The sequence below is a fragment of the Podarcis vaucheri genome (genome assembly GCF_965113315.1).
Source record: "Podarcis vaucheri genome assembly, chromosome: 4".
In the NCBI taxonomy this organism is placed as follows: Eukaryota; Metazoa; Chordata; class Lepidosauria; order Squamata; family Lacertidae; genus Podarcis; species Podarcis vaucheri.
Window position 1 is genome coordinate 86,575,227 of NC_138762.1, and position 18,489 is coordinate 86,593,715.

The following is an 18,489-nucleotide window of genomic DNA, read 5'->3' on the forward strand; positions in this document are numbered from 1 at the left end:
TGCTTATTTTTTATAAAACTGGTACACAGGTAGGGGAGTTAGTACAAAATTATTTCTGTTGTTACATGTGGAGACCCAGTTTTAGGTTAAAGTACCAAAGTTGTGAAGGCTTTAAATGACACAGTTTATATGCAAAAATGCTTTTATTAATTTGTTTGATAGCAGTAGAACTGCAGAAGAGAATTACAAATCCCTTATGTACAGGTATTTATAAAAGGAGTGATATGAGATCCAGAGGCAATTTTAAGCTCAGTCTCAGCAAGGTAAACCATATGGACCCTTGCCTCTTGTTTAAGATAGTTTTAAAAAATACCATAGCATCGTTTTAGTTTACATAATTTGCTTGCTACCTTAATGTTCATTTGAATTTGTGGAGGAACATAGAAGGTGCTAGTCAATTGTGGCAACATATGAAATAAATAGTTTCATTCCAGTTCCACAAGCTCATCTCCTTCCCCGACAGTTTCACCAGCTTTGCAATGTACAGCTTTCACCTGCAGCGCAAAGGAAGAAAAAATCAATTTGATTCTGAAAACAAGGCCAAGAATCTTTTTTTAATTGCATTTGGCTGTGCAAAGAAAATAAGTGGTAGATTTCCATTTTAAAGACCTTATAAAACATGAAACAAAAATCTAAAAAGCATGTCCTGGAACATAATCAAACACATCGCCCAAGTTTTTAATTGTGCTTCCATTCTATCCAAAACACTTAAGAAGTTTGTTTTTCTGGATTTTTTAAAGGTGATTTTAAAGGTGAATATCAGACAATTTATACACGATTTTAAAATAGTGCTGTGCTTGATGCTGGTTTTGTTTGTTGCTTTCCATTGATGCAGTTGTTTAGCATTTTTATTGTCAATCACCTTTGGTGCTTGTGCCAAAGTAAATCTACAAACTATGCATTTTGGAGCACAAGAGGTTTGGTTGGTCCCCCCACCCCCAACTGTAAATGTCATATAACAATTTCTGTAGAAATGGGCTTTAAAATTCAAATACACACTAGGCCTGGGCGATATATTGCCCAGGACCAGTATGAGGAGCAGACCACCACTGAGTCTGTCTGCTGGAGGGAGTCAAGAGTGCCTTCCTCCAGCGGGTGCTGCTAGAAGAGAGACTCAGGAGCGGAGGTGGTTTCACCAGCGATATACCGCTGAGTGAAGCCACCATCCAAACTCTGCCCTCATACAGCACAGAGGGAGAAACAAGCAGTATCAGTGAGGCGCTGATGCAGCTTGTTCTTCTCTCTGCATCTTTAAACTGCTGGACTGCGGTTGCCTTTGCCTCAGCCAAGCAGTTCAAGGAGCATCCAGCTGGCTCTGGTGAGCTTGTGGCTCCATGAAACTGTGCAGCTGAGGGGAGTGCGGGTGCTGCTCCCCACAGCAAGCAGTTAACGGAGCCCCAACGCTCTGCCTGCTCACACCGGGGCTGTCTCGGTTGGGGAGGGGGAGCCTTCCTGATTCCCAGCTGAGCCCACAAGCGTTTGGGTGAAACCACCTCAGCTCTCATGGTGAGAGCTGGGGTGGTTTCAGCCGGTGCCTCGTGGGCAGAGACCAATGCAGCTTGCTTTTTCAGCATCACGGTATATCACCAAAGCACAAGGTTTTACTGGCGATACCCCACAATGTTGAAAAGCTGGTATCACCCAACCCTAATACATGCACTAGACAAAAACAAACCCAGGCCACTTATAAATTGCCTACCAGGAACTGTTTTGTACCAATTACCGTATTTTTCGTCCCATAGGATGCACCTAGTTTTTTTTGGGGGGGAAATAAAGGAAAAATTTTTTTCCTTTATTCCCCCCCCCCCAAAGCAGGTTGGGGAAACCGAACCAGGTCGAGGAACAGCGGGATGGCGGCGCTGCGCCTCCCTGCTGTCCCCCGAGCTTGTGGGGCTGGCCCATGTCTGCCCGGCGCGAGGGGCGCTCTGCATCAGGGCGCCCCGCCCGCCAGGCAGCAGGCTGCTATCCGCAGTGTGGGGAGCCCTGTGGGGAACTCCTGCATGGTTCCCCATGCTGTGGATGTCTGCCCAGTGCGAGGGGCGCTCTGTTTCAGGGCGCTCCTCGCGCTGGGCGGCAGGCTGCTATCCGCAGCATGGGGAGCTTTACGGGGAACTCCTGCAAGGCTCCCCACGCTGCGGATGTCTGCCGGGCGTGGGGGGCGCTCTGATTCAGGGCACCCTGCCCGCCGGGCGGCAGGCTGCTATCCGCAGCGTGGGGAGCCCTGTGGGGAACTCCTGCATGGTTCCCCACGCTGCGGATGTCTGCCCGGTGCGAGGGGCGCTCTGTTTCAGGGCACCCTGCACGCCGGGCGGCAGGCTGCTATCCGCAGCGTGGGGAGCCCTGCGGGGAACTCCTGCATGGTTCCCCATGCTGTGGATGTCTGCCCGGTGCGAGGGGCGCTCTGTTTCAGGGACCTCCCACAGGGCTGCCTAGGCTGCGGATGTCTTCCTGAAGCCTGGAGAGCGAGAGGGGTCGGTGCGCACCGACCCCTCTCGCTCTCCAGGCTTCAGCAAATGCCTGCATTCGCCCCATAGGACGCACCCAGATTTCCCCTTCATTTTTGGAGGGGAAAAAGTGCGTCCTATAGGGCGAAAAATACGGTAATGTATTTTCACAAAGGTTCTGTAAACAAGAACTACTAACACACATTAATTCCATTGAAATGTTTTTTTAAAAGGTTGCTTAACTGTAACTACAGTTGTTTCCAGTTATCATCTGTGCAGACACACAAATGTGTCTGACATTTATCTATACGTGAGTATCGCCCTGCCTGAGTATTCAGTGTCTATGCGCAATCACAGTCATGTGAGGAACAGCAGGGGCACACTGCCAAGCCCTATTCCTTCTGGCACATCCTCATCTGCTTTTTTTCATCCCTCCATGAGTTGAAGAATCAAGTGCTGAAGTGGGCTGCCTCCTGTACTTAGGGAGGCTCCTTGTGTTGTTTAGAATCCTGATTACAAATAGACACTGCATGCCTCAATAGGGCTTAAAAATGGGACTTGCACTGTGCCTGGTAATTTAGAAAAAGCAAAAGCAGAGATGACACCTCCTAAGTATTTTGCAATATCCTAACAACCTAAAGAACCTTGTGACTACCTCCACATACCCACTGGGATGAAGCACTTTTAAAAGCTTGGCACGTGAAGGGGCAGTGAACTGTTAGTTTTAAAAAGAAGCACTGCTTGTGTGTAAAGTTTTGGCCATATGCTCTGCATTGTGGTCCTAAAGTCTATTTGTGCATGACGTGTTTTGGGACTGCCTAGCTCAGGGGTCAGCAACCTTTTTCAGCCGTGGGCTGGTCTACCATCCCTCAGACCATGTGGTGGGCCGGACTATATTTTGGGGGGAAATATGAACGAATTCCTATGCCAGTTCATAACCCAGATGCATTTTAAATAAAAGGACACATTCTACTTATGTAAAAACACGCTGATTCCCAGACCGTCCACAAGCTAGATTGAGAAGGTGATTGGGCCACTTCTGGCCCCCAGACCTTAGGTTGCCGACCTCTGGCCTAGCTGAACAATTAGTGAAATTACAAAGGCACGGATTCTGATTTCTAGGGCCACAATCCAGCACAAGCACACTTGACTCAAAGTGCATCTACTGTAACTCTAGTGGATTGTAGCCTAGGCCAAATCTGAACAGAAAGGCTGCAGCCAAGACAAATAATTCTGAACGTTTGATAAACATTTGTGGAATAAAGTGTGTGTGTCACCACACAGTTACAGAACAGTGCAATATTGATGCCAATAATAAAATCTATTTTCAAAAATAAAGCTTGTGCTCAACTTGACAAGTGAGATAAAACATCTAGTAGTCTGACAGGACATACCTTGCCAGTTTTAGCAGCAACCAAACTGTTCTGCATTTTCATAGCTTCAATCACACAGACCTCCTGACCTTCTGCAACCTGGTAAAAGCAAAAAAGATGACATTAAAATGCTAACGTTATTATAACCTTAAAGTCAACAAGAAAATTAACACAGAAACGTCTTTAAACAAAGAAAAAAGACAATTACTATCCCATGTGTAGATCCTTTCTTAAGTCACCTTCAGACGCTACTGCTGATATGCACCATATGATGTACTCTGGTCTGATAGAAACTTGAGTTTCTATCTATCTATCAGATAGATACTCAATTCTTGAAGAGGCTTTAAACCATCATCTAATTCCGACTGTATAAAGAATATGGATTCTGACTCAACAAGGCTGTGCATGCAGTACAGAAAACTGCAAACACAGGAAAAATATGCATTTTTTGAGGCTGGCTAGAGAATTCACCTTCCCAAGAATCTCAGCTTGCAAGCCAAAGCAAAGCAAAACAAAATACATGTTTTAGTCCTTGTAAAGAAAGGATCAGCAATTGCATGCACAAGGCCTGGTGAAATTTCCAAAGTAAGAGAAGTGTTCACTTGGATTACTAGTCCTCAAAGAGCTTTAGTGCCCTGTGCAATTCCTTGTCTCTCTTCGTTATTAAGAAAAGCAGACATTTGCAGACCAGCTGCAAGTCTTATGGAATCAAAATACCACCACCCAGTCTCATATTCATTCAGAGTAGCACTCTCACTTTCTGTTTCCACCTAGTTGAAGTCTTAACAAACTGTTCACATGCTCAAGGTAACCAGTGGATCCATTGTGTACCTCCATGGATTATTATTTTTTAAGCCCAAAAAAGTTGATCATGTGAGATAAGCACATCCTAGGCAAGCTACCTCTGTCTGATAAATACGCAGCTTTACAGGAAGTTGGGAAATTATTATTATTGATTACATTTATTAGTTGCTTTATCTTGCCCAAGGCAACTCAAGAGAAACTTACAACCAAAAAATCTAGCCAGTATGCATTGCATGAAGTAGCTCTCTGTTTCCTTGGGTCATTTTCCCCTCAAACATCACAATTTAAGTGTGACTTTCCTTACTTCATATCTGAAATTAACTACATGCTTCAGAGCCCACAATGAAAGATCATTTCCACTAGAGACTATACTATTTCCAAACCAGCGATGGGAGCAGTTTGAGATTCTTCCTATACATGGTCTGAAATACTAGTTACATGAACTAATACTAACTTTCAATATTATGCAATTTTGTCACTGGAAACACCAAATTAAATAACAAAAGTTGAACAGATCTACTGCATGCATAAATGCATTTGTCACACTAATTCTTACCACCATCAGACTTCATATCTCCCATAAAACATCTGCTAAGTGTTCAAGTACTTGTTCTATGTTGCCCCTCCAATAGAACCTCATTTCTTTCATCCTGTCTTGACACCTACATACATTACCACCTCCATGTAATAAGCATCAATTACATCAGAAGCCAACAACCTTGTTAGGGCGAGGTCACGATTTCAAAAGAGAGAGACTATGGTGGGCATCACATGTGTGTGGTGGCTCTCCACTCCCCATGGTTGACACCCAGGCCCTGATTAGGTGTGAAAAAATAAGCTTCTATAGGCTAAAGAAGGCTTCTTTTAAGCCTAATCTGAGCAAGGGGATGGGGCCCTGTGGGCACCAGGGAAGGTCTCTCTGTGGGCAAAGGTGCCACACTGGCAATCCTTGCATTGCACTGTGTGTACATGAAATAAACTGTGCAGAGAGGAGCCACAATCCACAGCCTTCCTACGGAAAACACACACTGCAATTTTATTGAAAAGTAAGATGTAAGGTTATATAAAGGAATATAGCTTGATTCTCAAGGCTGTTGCTCAAAAGTGCTTGTTCCACATCAGCAAGAGAACAATAGACTGAATCACATTGCTTCTTTTGTTGACCTGGAATGAACCACCCTCAGCTGTTGGGACTAAACTGGGACACTGTAAGAGAGAAGTGGCCTCTTCACATATAACAGATTTCCACACACACTTCCTATACATTCATGCCTGTGACCCTTTCCACATCCCAATTCCAGGACCCTCAACCACTCAAGTCTCCTATTTTACATCCTCACTTGCTTTCCCTTATGTCTGGGCACCCCCGCAGAATACTGATGGCTGAAACTCATTCCTCAAAGCCCATTTTCTTTGTGCAGCTTTTGGCTGCACATCTTAGCCCACATCTCAAACCCCAAATAAAACTGCAGTTAATCTCATGCTGCCCCTGGCCTCCTCAAGTCAGCTATGCAGACACGTGTGATTGGGGCACACACACCACCACCAGTTTTTTCATAGCATATACATTAAATAGGAAGCGCCACCCACTTTTCGCCTCCTTGTCTTCATAAGAATCTAAGAGGAACTTGCTGGATCAGGCCAATGACCTATCTAGTTCAGCATCCTGTTCTCACAGGACTAGGTGCCTGTGGGAAGCTGGCAAGATGAACATGAACACAACAGCAGTCATCACACACCTGTGATTCCCCACAAATAGTATTCAGAGGCATTATGCCTCTGACTGTGGAGGCAGAACGTAGCCATTGTGGCTAGTGGCTGTTGTCCAATAATCTATAAAAGCCATCCAAGTTGGTGGCCATCACTATGTGCTGCATAAAGAAGTTCATGGCATGTTATGAGAGACAGTCCTAAATGGATAGGACAATGTTGAGTACAAAATTTGTCGTGCAAAAAGAAGAGACCATAGAATAGTCCCATTCAACATGTTGACTTAACCCAGGTACAATATGAAAGCACGTCACTGTTCCTGTCTCCTATGGTAACATAGGTACTTTTTTCCTTAAGGGGATGCCACACAGCTCAGATAACAAAAACATGTCAGGATCAATCACAGGAGAGTGAATTTCCTCCATTACAAAAGGGAGCTAAGATTTGAGTACAGTGGTACCTTGGGTTAAGAACTTAATTCATTCTGGAGGTCTGTTCTTAACCTGAAACAGTTCTTAACCTGAGACACCACTTTAGCTAATGGGGCCGTGCTGCCAGAGCACAATTTCTGTTCTCATCCTGAAGCAAAGTTCTTAACCCGAGGTACTATTTCTGGGTTAGTGGAGCGTCTGTAACTTGAAGCTTCTGTAACCCGAGGTACCACTGTAGTTTATTTCCATCCTGAGCTACAAAACAAGAGATATGAGCAAGTACATTAGAGTGAATGTGTTGTATCAGGCTTAACACTGCATATGACTTGTGCACACAGCATTAGTGGCACTAGGTTAACTGATGAACAAGCGAAGCATCCTGGCATAAAAATTCCATTAATGTGCAAATACTGCCCTACCAAACTTTCTCAGAGAACTGTCAGAAAGCTCAGGAGTTCCCCTAAGTTCTCCGAAAGCTTCAAAACACTGGACTAAGGGGCTCTCCCTATCCATCCGACATCCTTCCCAGCCTTTGCTGTCAGAGGTCTCCCTTTGCCTCCCACTCTCAGAAATATTCCCTGCTCTAGAAGTGGGCTTTGCAAGATGAGTTTGATTTATCTCGTCATTGGTGAAGGTTTCCTAAGTGAGAAAAGCCTCCAGTTGCCAAATTCTAAACCATCTATGTTAAGTGCTTCAAATCTATCAGCATGTTCTAAACTGCAAACTGCATGCTTGATGCAAAAGTAAAGGGGCCAACAACATAATTTTCTGGGCCTGTTAAAAAACATATACTCAACCTCCTGCCACCAACCACAGCAACAATTTCCTAAAGATTCAACAACCCCACATTTTTTAAAAAAAAATACACAGAGGGTTGTCTGATGGGTTCCTCCTAAGAACCTCTAACTTCGTTTCCTATGTACTCCTTCTCTAGCCAAACACGTACTCCCCAAAGGTAACTGGGAATAGTATTATTTAGCGAAAACTTGCCCAACAAACCCTTACAAGAAAACTAACTTATGCTAGTTCTCTGTCTTAGGTGAAAACTTTTATTTCCATAGATGCTCAATGTTTAAATACTGTGGCATTATGTCTAATAATAGCCAATTTATTTAAAAGGGCTTTAGGAGAAAGTGTCACTTAAGCACCCACATTAATAATTGTTCTTTATGTCAATCCTTAATGTCTCCTCCCCCACTGTGTTGCAAAACAGCAAATCCTAAAATTAGTCGCCAATATATCTCCATTTCCTCTTCCATTCATTCTCTTGGGCTTTGTTCGGTTTCTTTCACTGCATAATTGTGTGTATCTTTTTGCCTGCCTGTATTATTTAAGCCTGAAAATGAATATCTTCGTGATCTCTAAAATATCCTCTTTCCTCATTTAAGGATTAAGTTAGGCTTTTTAAAAAAATTCAATAACTTTTCTACACTTCTAAAGATACTGACCTGGAAAAAAGCAGAAAAATCACACTGTACAGGACAGTTTGCAGTAATCAAAAATAGTTATTATTTAAAATTCTCTTTATACTTTTAATCATGGCTTCAGTGGTGACCTCAAATGGGGGCAGGGGAAAATCAAATAAAATCCACAGAATTCTTACTCATCTGAGGCCATTGTAATCGATTTCATCCTTAAATTTTCTAAAAACACAAAACAAAATGCAGAGGTTCATTAAAACGGCTTTTCAGAAGAAAGAAAATTGAAACTGCTGGGATTAAAATTAATATGAAAATAAATAATATTTAATTTCATTGTTCATTGGCTAGGAACGAAACTGCATTTCATTCCAAAAACAAAGTGTAACACACCAAGTACACAATAGCTTCCTGCATCAAAATTCTCAAGATTTCCATTTGAAAATTATTTCAACTGTTTATCTACCTGTTTAAAGAAAAATTGGAATTAGAGAACAAAAATTGGAGTTGGTGGTAACCATCTGTTTAGATAACAAACTTTAGAACTTGTACAGTCTCGAAAGTTATAGGCAACGTACTAATGAATGTGATGTCAGGGCTCCCTGGCAAAATGGAGGAACTTTTAAATCTATTTTCACTATGCACAAGAGAGGAACAGGAATATTAATTGTTCGCCTGCTTATATTCAGAGGTACAATGAAGAGAGCTCCAATCTGAGGGCAGGGCCTAAGAAGAGATCTTTGTGGGTCCAGTCCACTCCCTTAAGACTTTTGTGAATCAACTGATAAAGACTTAATGATTGTGACAGGATGTCTTCAATGTTAGGCTTACAAAACAGTCACAAGCCCTGCAAGTCTTTCTGATAAACCCAATCGGCACTGATGTATTTCTCCACTCTGTCTAATTGGTGTAAAGTTTGCAGATCTGAGTCTCATATCTTTCACCCAGCTTGCTGCGTCCTCTCCTTTGACACCGGGTCAAGGTTCACATTCGCATCCGATTATCAAAGTGGCAGTCATTAAGCAAGCAGCCTGCCTTGCACCAAAATGAGTTTGCTTGAAGGAAAAGAAAACTCGGCCCATTTACTCAGCAGATTTTAGCATTTTAAGGAGGCCCAAATGTCACACAGTATTGCTACGTTCTGAAGAGTTTCAGACATCTCCAGCTGATGATTAATTGTGAGTGATGGGAAATAAAATCCAGTAAAGCCAGCTGCTTGCCATGGTCGGCAAAATTACTATAATGGATATAGGCTGCCAATTTTCCAGTTTTACTGGCAAGTCTTCCAAGTGTAATTAAGGGAAGTTATAAATGATATGGAAATCTATCAAGTCCCATTTATTTTCAGAGGACTTTTCCCCCAGGGACTTTTATCTTCAAGCTTATAGTTTGCTTTGTTGTGCTAATGATTTCAACCACTTCTTATTTCTGTTAAAGCCCTCAATATCCCACCATAAGAAGTTAGAACCACTTCTTTCACAAAGATTTAAAGAAACAGAAACCTCTTAAGGTCATTTGCTTTCCCCCCACCTCCTTTCTTTTTAAGTTGGGACCTTGTTTGCTTTGTGGAAACTCCATTTCCAAAGGCTGCATCTTTCCTGCAGCAACCTTGAAGAAATGGCCAATATTTTGAGAGAAGGAGATTGATTCACCCACTCCTTAGAAAAGAAATAAAATGCCGGCCTTGTGAAAAGGGGCCTTTGATGCTAGACATTTAGCAGAGGGTGGTGTTGCTCACTAATGTCGTTTGATTTGGAATAAAAGCATGAAAATGATGTGCAAGGGCCTAAAATTGGAGAGGTAAAGGATGAGTGCACCGTATTCCATTTCTCAATTTCATCCTTCAGAACCACAAAATGGGGGGTTATACAGTTACTGGATGAGATTTACGGTAACAGCTGTGGTCCTCCCACACAAGGGAAGACCTTCTAATGGGGTAAGGTCTGTTTTGAACAGACGGGGAGTTACAAAACAAGGTTCCCTATTAAGGATGAGCTCTAATATCCCTGGATAAAGAACACAAGAGCAATAGTCAGATTGCCTTTAAGAAACCCTAAACCCTACATTTTGTTCCTTCCAAGACACACACACACACACACACACACAAAACCTGGAGCTATTTTAGAAAGTGCAAACTGTTCATAAATGACAGGATGCAAATGCAAGAGAAATTTTCCCCCTACTACTCTCTAGCCACTATAAAGAATGCACAGGAAACTGTGCCAGTGGCATATGGCTTTCTACTGTGCTAAACATTCATACAAAAGACAGGTTCATCAGTCATTGGCGTATCTGGGTAAAAAAAAATAAAAAATTAGCTCCTGATGGATGTTATTTAGAGCTTACCTGCTGCTAATACATTACCAGGGCTGGAAACCCACATGACATTGGAACGGCAGACCATGAAATACAGCACGTGCAAGAACATACCATGTTTGCCAGCTTATCCAAAATAATAAATAAGCTATTTAAACCCCGTGCCTAACATTGGGCCCGCTGCAAGGAACCCTGGGTCAGTCCTACACAGGCCAATTAATGCACAGCATCTGCTGCACAGAAGCAGCGCACGAAGCACTTCCGAATGATTTCAGCAATTAAAAGAAAACTGTTTCCTGCCTGTTCCGACAGCAACTGTTTCAATGCAAGAGTGAGCATCAAATCATTGTGTGCAGCTGAAAAAATTAAGCCTCTTTTTATGGTGGGGGGAGGAGGAGGAAGGGGGAGCATGGAGATTTCTTACGGTATAGGATCCTTCTTTTGTTGCCCTACATTGTGTTTTTCTGCCAAATTAGACAGAAGGCTCCCAGGACTTGCAAGGCCCTCTACTGTATCACCTTCTGGTGCACTGGGGCTCCCTAAAAAGCTGGATCAATATCAGCCCTGCTGACTCGTCTGCAAAAGTGAAAACCCTTCCATTACATTTTTTTTTTTAAGAGACCTTTATCATTTTTGAACACAGGTGCTTGAAAAGGATATATTTGAAAGACTCACGGAGATGAAGACGAGGGAGAAGTATCACACACAACTTTATGGTGGGGGAGGCAAAACAATGGGGGCAACAATTGGACGAGACTGAGCCAGTCAAAAGCACAGTTGGAATCTTATTTTAGCACCACCCTCTTTTTGAACTCAAAGGAAAGTGCACCAAAAGGAAAGTCCCCAATATCGGTATACACTTGTACTTGGTTGTGTTGCGAGGGGTGACAATAGAATGTCAATACTCAACTACTGATAAGGCATAATTCTTGCAAAAATTAAGACAGACAAGGTCATTCCAACTGTGTCAAACATGTCCACACTACACAACCTGAGCTAGACAAGGAAAAGAGGGTGGGGGTTTTAAAAGTCTCAACCCTACGCATTGAGCATCGTGCATTCTATACATTTATATCCCCATCCTCCCTCCAAGCAGCTCAGAGGTTTTGTCTTACTGGTGTCCTTCAAGGTTCTCCCTATCTCTCTGACTTGTTGGCATCAGACACCTATGTAGAAAACAAAATCAAGAGGATTCAGCCGTGACCGAATTCCTTGACATTGTCCAAATCTGTGTAAAATAATTAGTGCCATTTCCCCCTTCCATCCAAATTAAATTCTGAAACAGGAGCTACAGAGTTGAAAATATAATTAGCAGCAATTAACAGTGCTTGACAGACGATTATTAAACTTTTTACGCCACACTCCTTTAAAGAATGAATTTCGGTAGAGCGCATCCTAGATTTTCTGACCCTTGATTAATCAAAGGTCAGTGACGTTCTCCTGACAGCAATAAGAACCAATCATTGTACCCCCACTTATCCAAAACACAAGTGCTCCCAGAGGTTCTAGAAATGTCTAGATTTCCCTTTACAATGATGGAGTAGCTTGACAGTCCTGTTTTAGGAATATTGCGAGTCATCACTGACTACTGAGGAATGTTGATAAGTTTTGTGGGGGTAGTGAAGACCTACCTGTATCAAACTACGCCCTTATGTATTCAGATATAAGTTATATTAAATGCTGCTATTACTACTACTACTAATAATAATTTATAATGATAATATTTCTTTCACCACCACACACCTCAGCTATGGATAAAAAAATAAGCATAAATAAATGTTAACTCCAGCAAATGAAGTAGAAAAACTGTCTGAAGTCTAAACTGTCTGAAGTCTATTTTATATATATATTTATATATATATGACCCCCCATAGGTGTCAAAATAGGCAGTTCCACACAGGACTGAATACCTAATTCCAATTTCTTCACATAAGCATCATTCCCCGCCCTTTTTTTTTTTTTTAAGTGTCAGGGTGGCCAGGAGTCTAGGTGGTTTTGTGTTTTTTAGTTCTGCATAAAGTTAACACCAGCTGACTAGAATTTCATTTGAACTGCTAGCTCTCCCAGAGCAAAGAACTACGTCAGAGTAAAAGAGAAACTTCTGGGTTACTTACATGAAAATGACAAGTGCCTCTAATCAATATTTGGTGTCCATTAAATTATATCATAAAACTATGTATAAGGCTTTTTTTTTTTAAAGTGCAGCTTAATTAACCGTTCCATTCCTATGCCTTCCCTTCCTTTCATTGTTTTACAAAGCACTGCTAATTACCAAAGGCCACGAGAATTTATTTCAGACTTTTAAGAGCTGAACAGCCAGCAAGGCATTAAAAGAAAAAGGGAGGAGGTTACAAGCAACAAGTAGTATATTAAAAATATAACCTTACATTTTACAAGAAATCAGTCGCCTGTGGTGTGCTTAGTGAAGTGAGGGAAAAAGAGAGGATTGTAAGGTGTTTTTCGGTTTGCTGCGTCTGAGCATTTTGAAAGACAAAACAATGGCTGGACATTATCTGTAATCTCAGCAAGACATTTTTCCTAGTCTTTTTAAATTGAATGTTATGGAGCAGAATTGTGTTGGTCTAAAATTAAATATGTCTGAAACCATAAACCTACTATTTGACGAGTAAAGTATTTCATTTCTTCTTTGACGTAACAGAACAAATTTCCATGTCCTATTTTGTATAAGAGGCTGCTACTACACACTGTTCAAGCTTGCTAAACACTTTATTCAAGCTTTTTTGGAATTAAAATTTATCTGTGAAATAGTGCAATTCTTATTTTGAAACCTCACACCCTCTTGATAATACTGAAGTGTTTTCATACACGTTTAAATAAATAAATGCACAGAGGCAGACTTTTCAAATGCAAATTAGAATTAAATAAAATAAAAACACTACATTCAAGAGTTCTTTCAAGTTCACATTCTAAATTATTGGAAGATCAAATCAGTTAAAAAAGTTTTGGATTTCATTTATTTTTACGGTAATTCTGCAAAATTACTAACACTGTGCAATTATCGATTACAGTTTGCTTACTAAAGAAAAGGAAATTTTGATCCAGAAAAACCTATCTGTATTTCCAGAAAGCCATTGAGATGCTTTATTGAAATATACAAAGAAATTAAGCAGAATTAGGTGGAAAGCAGCTAAAGAGATCCCTTCACGCAATCCGCACTTCCGTTTCACTCATGACATTTCATTCAATGCTCCCAAGCATTCTATTTGCACATGTGCAAAGGGGCTTTTGCCTGACCTTTAGCTTTCGCCCCTCCCTGCCGCCATGACATATTACAAAGCAGCTTTTGAAACTCGAGAATATTTTCAAAGCCACCTGCAATGAAGAGGGGGAAGGCCTCAAGGTTGGGGGAAGCCCAGTACAGACGCACCTTGCCATAAGCTTGGACTGAATATGGCTGTAATATTGTATCCTGCTACTCTGAAATAGTAATGAAGTTTATAAATGCAATAGCCAGGATTCAAAGAACTAGGTATCAAGGAATCTTTTGAATGTTTTTTTGCAACCATATTGGAAGGGGAGGTTGAAAAACTTTGAAATTCAGTGGGGTTGGGGGGGCTGCATTGAGGTGATGCCAGAAGAGGACATCCTGTGACTCCTGGAATTGGGTCCACGCTGCTTAGCCACCCATCGTTTCCATGACTATTCTCCAGCAGCTGCTCATTCATTCATTTTATTAAATCTGTATAATGCCCTTCACCCACAGATCTCAGGGCAGTTAACAACATAAAATTACAATGCAAAAACCACAAAAAACATAGTAAAAATAAGAACAACAACAAACCAATAATCTCCCCCTCCAACAACACATTTAAGAGGGCATTGAATGTCAATCAGCCCAAGGCCTGGTTGAAGAGGAATGTTTTCGCCTGGCACCTCAAGGTGTATAATGAAGGTACCAGCCAAACCTCCCTGGGGAGAGCAGTTCAGAAGCATGTGACCTCTGGGTATTGTTGTACTACAAATCCCACTAGCCATAGCCAACATGACCAATGGTCAGGGATAATGAAATTTACAATCCAGCAACATCTGGAGCACCACATGTTGCCCATCCCTGCTGTAGATAGTCCATGTGAAAGTATAAATATGTTGTGAACTGCCCTAAAAAGTGGCATACAAATTCAATGGAAAAGTAAAAATGAAATAAATAGATGTGTAGATGGCAAGAGGCAGAGTCAGCAATGTGGTCTCACTCTTTGGTAATCACACAATGCCTCCTGATTCATGTGTGAAGTGAGCGAAATTTAAACGTTCTTCTGAGTGCACCCAAAGTAGCTTTATTGATCCCAATCTTTATGCGGCAGTAAATTCCACTTTTTTCAGTAAAATGTATGTAATGTCTACATGCTGTCTGTAAGCTATGGGTACCTAAGTTGAAATTATCTCAGTAAGACTTACCCATGAATAATTTTGGGCAGAATTCTGGTCCTTCAAATAAACAAATTTCTCATGTTAGTTTGTGGCCCCCATGTATGGCCCCCAAATTTCTTCTCAGAAATAAACTTGAAGAACCCTCTCCCCAAAAGGGCTGAGCTGTGAAGTTCATCACAATTGACCCGTCTTTGGAAGCTTTTTCATTGTTGCTAAGCAAGCAATTTTTAATGGAACTTGGAAAAATAAAGAAAATAATGACAAAAGAATATACACAGAATTTGGCAAAATAAAGAACAATTCTCACGCACATTTCAGACCAACACCACAAAAGGCAATAAAAAAATGCAAGCCATCAGAAAGCAAATGCAAGCACACTATACTTCCCAACGGCCTAAAAACCTGGATGGATTCAAGCAAAAATGACTACTCAACCTCTGCATCTTATAATGGCATTGTTTTAGTGCATTTTGGAAAACAAGCCTCCTTGTAAGACACTCTATAGTAATGCGCTAACTCCAAAATATTACCATGAAATAACATTTACCAATGGCCACAAACAGAAAATTTATGGAAGAGCTACTCATTAGTTTTAGTATAACATTCAGCTGAAAACTTTTTTTTGTCATTTCCCAGTAATATTGTTTCACGCCTCATTATATTATTAGCTGGTAAATACTCTAGAATATAAAAAGGGTACTTAAGTACTCCTTAGTCTGTCTGAAAAGTAGAGGGGGGAGGAACACAAATTCAGGACACATTCAAACAGTGGAACAAAAAAGACTAGTATATAAGAGTTCCCATCCGTTGTTCTCCGAGGCTTTGAACAGCTACAATGAATGATCCTTGTCCTGATGGACAGCCAAAACATGTAAGCTGAATCGCGCCATCTCGCCGCTTATTCAGTCTGGATAGCTGATACAACCTCATCTCCTTTCAAAAAAACTTTTTGACACCAGTCCTGGAAAGGAAGGATTTACGCTAAACTCCCTTTCAGCGCCACAAACGTGTTTTTGCAATTAAAGCTGCCCAATTACCATTGACAAGTCCAAGTCGGCAGAACATAAGGCCTGTGCTGTTGAAATGCTCTGCCTCTCGGCGCCTCCAGCAAAAACCCACAGGCAGGGAGAAGGGGCGGCAGGGAAAGGGGAGGGAGAAGCAAGAAAGAAATCTCTCCTCATTATTTAACAACTTGTTTGGTATTGCACCGCACTTCTTTGGGAATGTTTGATTGTATGGGAAGAATGTTTTCCCCATTTCAATTTCCTGGCTGGAGGCCCCATCCTCTCATGGTTTTGCTTTTTCATGTACACAAAATATACACAAGACAGATACATAAAAGGATACTTCATAGCATCCTATTTTCCCCCGATTCACTTTAATGTCAGCAGAACAAGGCATTTTGGATAAAAATGGATGGGAGATTTTGTCCTGAAAAATATCCTGCCACCACACGCAAACACACACACAGCGTCACTCTTTTCCATTGTACTGCACGGAGGAATGACAGAATTCACACTCCTTGTGACAAGAAGAAAATGGCAGTAAGCAGACAGTTTTCTAACCTGCCACTCAGTCGGTCTGAAAATCAGGAATTGTCAGTGACCATACCTGGTCATTGTATGTGATTGACTATGTTGTTTGATATGACACTCCTTATAAAACTCTTCCACATAGCATGAGAAAGGGCATCTAAAGATTTAAGCAGGCAAAATGTTTCACAGATGACTCACTCAGCTAAGCTCATGAGTAAAAAATCCTGTCCTCCCCCCTTTCAGAAGTAGTTTTTCTAACACTTAACAATGTTGATGGGTTTGCAATTTCAAGGTAAACATTTTCCAGTCTTGAGTGAAATTTATGTTTGCTTGTTTTTAGTAAGCTCAGCTTCATCTTCTGTTTAAATGTAAAATATGTTTAAAATGGCCTCCCAGTGGAACCTTTTCTCTTTTTTAATTTTTTTTTAAAAAACTACAGCAAAGAGTACATCTCAAAAAGAGGCCAAGGTAGTTTACTGGCTACATTTTTGGAGAATCGAAATTAGTTCAATGCTATACAGCATTATCTATTCATAATTTATCCCATTTTTAAATAGCTCAAAAAGAACTGTCCGTGTTTTCTAAATGCATACATAAATATGTACGTATGTATGCACACAGACACAAAGTAGTTTTTTTAAAACACAGCAAAAACATGGACTATGGAAATAGAATATTAAATTAGAAAGATAATATTAAGCATGACATCCATGATGCATAGAGCATATAAAATCATCTCTCAGTTCATAGGTCTCATATCGATCCTTTGGATATTAAGGCATATTAAGAAACAGATCCATCATCTGACAAGTATTATACACACCTACCTCAACGCACCTTTCTCCAGTCTTTCTCCAGCAACTTTACTTACTCTTTCTGCCCATAGATGTAAATATTAAGGCTCCAATTTTTACTTCACTGATTACACAAGCAGGGGCCAACTGTAATCAGTGCAACTGAGAATTAAGAAGCACACCTTCATTTTTATTTCAACTCTTTTGGTTCTGGTGTATGTCTATAAAACTGAATGAATAATTAAAGATGACCTTTCTTGTGCTAAGATAAAATTATAGCATAATATTAAAGTTAAAGTCAAGAAGATGCATGTGTTTTTATTAAGACTAGCAGCAGCTAGCAACTGAAAGGCTCGGAGTCAAGTCAGACAGAAAAAAACTAAGTGTTTATCATGATGAATGTAATTTTTTCCCCTTGTCAATATCTAGGACAATATGCCTTCAGAATGAATTGATCATAAAGGTTGCCTTCATCCCTGTAGTGATTTCAGCTGAGTTCCCCCACATCCAAAATAAGTTCCATGCACATTCCCTATATACAGCAGTATCCTTAAAGTAAGTTGACCTGTTTTTTCAAGAGTAACCAGAGCGTGGGAAACTTGATATATTACATTGCAGCAAGCTAAGTTTGCAAACGAGTAGCCACATGACAGGAAACCAAAACCAGCGTGGCTCCCGCACGAGTATAGATGTAGGATACTCATGTTTGTAAACATGTACTTGCCACATTCACAAGTGCACATACCGAAACATCTTCAGGCAAGACCAAAAAAGAAGTGTGCAAATTGTCCCTGATTCTCCAGTGAGGAATATTCTTAACTGGAACAGATACAAAGGGCAAGGAATTATCTTACCATGTCTCCAGGCTTTACGGAAACTGCCACCACTGCTCCAGGCATGGGCGATCTCAGGATGCTGGAGGTATCCTCCACCACTTTCTCTGGCATGTGCTTGCTGAGTTCCGCAGCAAGCTTGGTCAGGATACGTAACTTGTACTTGGGGCAGGAGAGAACAGAATGAAGATAAATGTCACAAAGCAAATAATTTTTATTTTATTTTATTTATTAGACTTATATACCACCCTTCATCAAAAGATATCAGGGCTGTTCACAAGGTAGTATCAAACAAGTGTCAAACCGTAAATTTATTAACTAATCAAAGAGGTACAAAATATATATAGTCGTTTATAGGGACATGTTTCTATCTAGCATATGCTGTATATGTGGTTTGGAAATGGACAGGACTTTTTTTTTACTATGTATTGAAAACATTATG

General features: G+C 40.9%; 2 protein-coding genes across 15 annotated transcripts in view; one reads left to right on the top strand and one right to left on the bottom strand.

The window, feature by feature from the left end:
* Positions 1 to 18,489, top strand: part of GGACT (gamma-glutamylamine cyclotransferase) — a 58,117-nt gene that overhangs the window by 18,528 nt on the left and 21,100 nt on the right. For 2 of the 14 annotated variants that reach the window (XR_014218623.1, XR_014218624.1), the window contains exon 4: positions 17,644 to 17,769. The exons of 7 other annotated variants lie outside the window; for them this stretch is intronic. The gene's annotated coding sequence lies outside the window, so the exon portion shown is untranslated. Of the gene's footprint in view, positions 1 to 2,677; positions 3,783 to 8,869; positions 13,115 to 17,643; positions 17,770 to 18,489 lie in introns of those variants that run through there. 5 more of the 14 variants (XR_014218632.1, XR_014218633.1, XR_014218634.1 and 2 more) reach the window with 3 other exon arrangements.
* Positions 125 to 18,489, bottom strand: part of PCCA (propionyl-CoA carboxylase subunit alpha) — a 225,490-nt gene continuing 207,125 nt past the window's right edge. The window contains exons 22-24 of the mRNA XM_082218633.1: positions 18,069 to 18,209; positions 3,839 to 3,916; positions 125 to 494 (exon numbers count right to left, since the gene is read on the bottom strand). Coding sequence (XP_082074759.1) covers positions 426 to 494; positions 3,839 to 3,916; positions 18,069 to 18,209 — 288 coding nt within the window. The 3' untranslated portion in view covers positions 125 to 425. The remainder of the gene's footprint in view (positions 495 to 3,838; positions 3,917 to 18,068; positions 18,210 to 18,489) is intronic.